Below are 2287 nucleotides of genomic sequence, written 5' to 3'. Positions count from 1 at the left end.
CTCCTTCCGCCCGGCTACGCGGGGACATGAGCAGCTCCCGGCGGTGGCGCTGGGGGCCGAGGCAGCGCGCAGGAGGCACCGACGAGGGGACTCACGTCTTATGTATAGTCTGGAAGAGCTGCTGCCCCTCCAGAGAGACACCAGCACTAATTGCATACGCCTGGCTCATCTTCTCTTCCTTCTCCGTCCGCGCTTTGTTGGCAAGCTGGAGGGGAGACAAAGAGAGAGGGAGCTGGGCTGAGCGTCGCCCGGGCGGCCACGAGAGCTCCAAGGGGACACGGGTCCCCCCGCAGACACGGCTCTGCCGCTCGCTGTCGGGATCACTAATTACATCAGGGTAACGACAAGCGTGCCCGTTCCACCCTCCAACCACACCTTTCTCTGCGCATCCCGGAGCGCCGCATGGATTTCAGGCCACGGCTTAATTCCTTTTTGAGTCACCGTCACCACTGCCTGCGTCCCCCCCCCAACATTTTGGGGACATGGGGGTGTCTTTTTGCATCCCTCTCTTCGGGCACGGGGAAGAAGCCAGGGGCCAGACACACAAGCATCACCCTCCCCCTCTGCCTTTTCCAAATTAATGACTGCAGTTTAGGCCCAGGCCGCCTTCCCCTGCTTGCTGCTTCCCCAGGGGACGCAGAAGGGAAAGGCGAGCCCAGAATAACCATTACATTCGTGCTCGGGGGGGTGCAAGCGCCCCTGCACAGACCACGCAGGAGTATGAATGACTTTATCCCGGAGCAGTTACTCTGTCCCCAAGTAAGAAAGCAGAATCGGCTATTTGGGAGTCGGCGTCTGGGTGCGGGGAAGCGCAATCCCCCCAGCAGGGTCCCAGAGCAGAGAGGGGGAGCCCCAGCCCCGGCATCCCCGCGTTAAATCCCAGGCTGCGGGAGAAGGAGCTGCGGCTGCCGGGAGGCCTGGGGCGGGCAGGCGGCGCTGGACCAGCGCCGTCCCCGGCTGGACCTGCCGCAGTAGAAGAGCCACATTAGCATTGCCGCCCACGCCAGCCCTCCTCTTCCTCCTCCTCCTCCCCGGAGCAGCCTCGCGCTTGCAGCGCTCCCCAGGCCAGGCCGGCTCCCTCCACGCTGCGTGAGGACGGCCTCCCCCTTTCTAAAGCCCCCTCTGGGTAGGCAAAGCCTGAGCTACCGCTGAGCGGGGGCACTTTCGGTAGCGACCAGCCCCCCCGTCGCACCAGCCTGCCTCCCAAGGCGGCAGCCACCAGGCCGGCACAGCCCCGTGCCGCCCTCCCTGCCCGGGGGAGCGGGGTCGGGGCAGCAGGGGTCGGTTCCTCTCCGTGTGCTCCTCGGCGAGCACGGGGGGCCCTAACGGGGGGACAGGAGAAGCAGGGGTCTTGTCTTGGCCCCCGCACAAGCTGGCTCTGGAGTAATCCGCCCCACTCCACGTAGGAGCTGCTCTCTCCCAGACCACCAGTCCAGCTTCCAAACTGGTTTGTAAGACCGGGCACAAGGTTCCCCAGTAACTTGCCTGCAGCCGAGTCGCACGCGCGACCACTTCACCCGGGCAGGGCTGCTCCCCGAGGCCGCCGTGCCCCGTGCCCAGCCGGCTCCATCGCCTGCACCAAAGCTTTGGGGACAGCCCAGCGAGGAGGCGGGTGACAAGAGACCACCACAAGGAGCTGGGAAACCCCAGGGAGGTGGGGATGACGAGCAGCCCCTCGTGTGATGCCGCCATGGGCAGCATCCCAACTTGACTTCATCGGGCGCTCCTAGACCCCAGGATGAACAGCACCCATCAAAGCCTGACCTCGCCCCCTGCTCCTAAGCTGGTGAGCATCAGCCCTCACCCAGAGCCGGCTCCCTCGCAGCGTGGCTGGTTCACAGACCGAGGGCCAAGCCCCAGGGTCCCTTCGCTCTTGTCTTCCCCCTGCCATGGGATGCGCTCTCCCTATTCATGAACGCTATCCTCGGGCGAGAAACAATCGGACACGCCGAGCCCCCAGCCTCCCCGATCCAAGCATTCCAAACAGCCTCCTTGTTCCCAGCGCAGCCCCCCGCTGCGTGGCTTTGTGCCCCCCTCCAGCAAGCACCCGAAGGCGCCGGGGCTATTGAAGACTCAGGCGCGCACCTTGCGTGCATGAATGGATGCAAACAGCCTCCTTGTTCCCAGCGCAGCCCCCCGCTGCGTGGCTTTGTGCCCCCCTCCAGCAAGCACCCGAAGGCGCCGGGGCTATTGAAGACTCAGGCGCGCACCTTGCGTGCATGAATGGATGAGTCACTTCCCCATTCACGCCCGTATGAATGATGGAAAACGCGCCGCAAGAAGAACT

General features: G+C 64.7%; 1 protein-coding gene across 1 annotated transcript in view; it reads right to left on the bottom strand.

Annotated features, from left to right (window-relative positions):
• The window catches only part of LSM12 (LSM12 homolog), a gene marked incomplete at its 3' end in the record, with an annotated part of 5569 nt that overhangs the window by 601 nt on the left and 2681 nt on the right, over positions 1-2287 (bottom strand). The window contains exon 2 of the mRNA XM_035891161.1: positions 96-205. Within this exon, the coding sequence (XP_035747054.1) occupies positions 96-205 (110 nt within the window). The remainder of the gene's footprint in view (positions 1-95; positions 206-2287) is intronic.

The sequence above is a fragment of the Egretta garzetta genome, unplaced genomic scaffold, assembly GCF_000687185.1.
Source record: "Egretta garzetta isolate BGI_Z169 unplaced genomic scaffold, ASM68718v1 scaffold1553, whole genome shotgun sequence".
Lineage (NCBI taxonomy): Eukaryota > Metazoa > Chordata > Aves > Pelecaniformes > Ardeidae > Egretta > Egretta garzetta.
The sequence above is the reverse complement of the archived record's forward strand: the minus strand, read 5'-3'. Positions and strand labels throughout refer to the sequence as shown.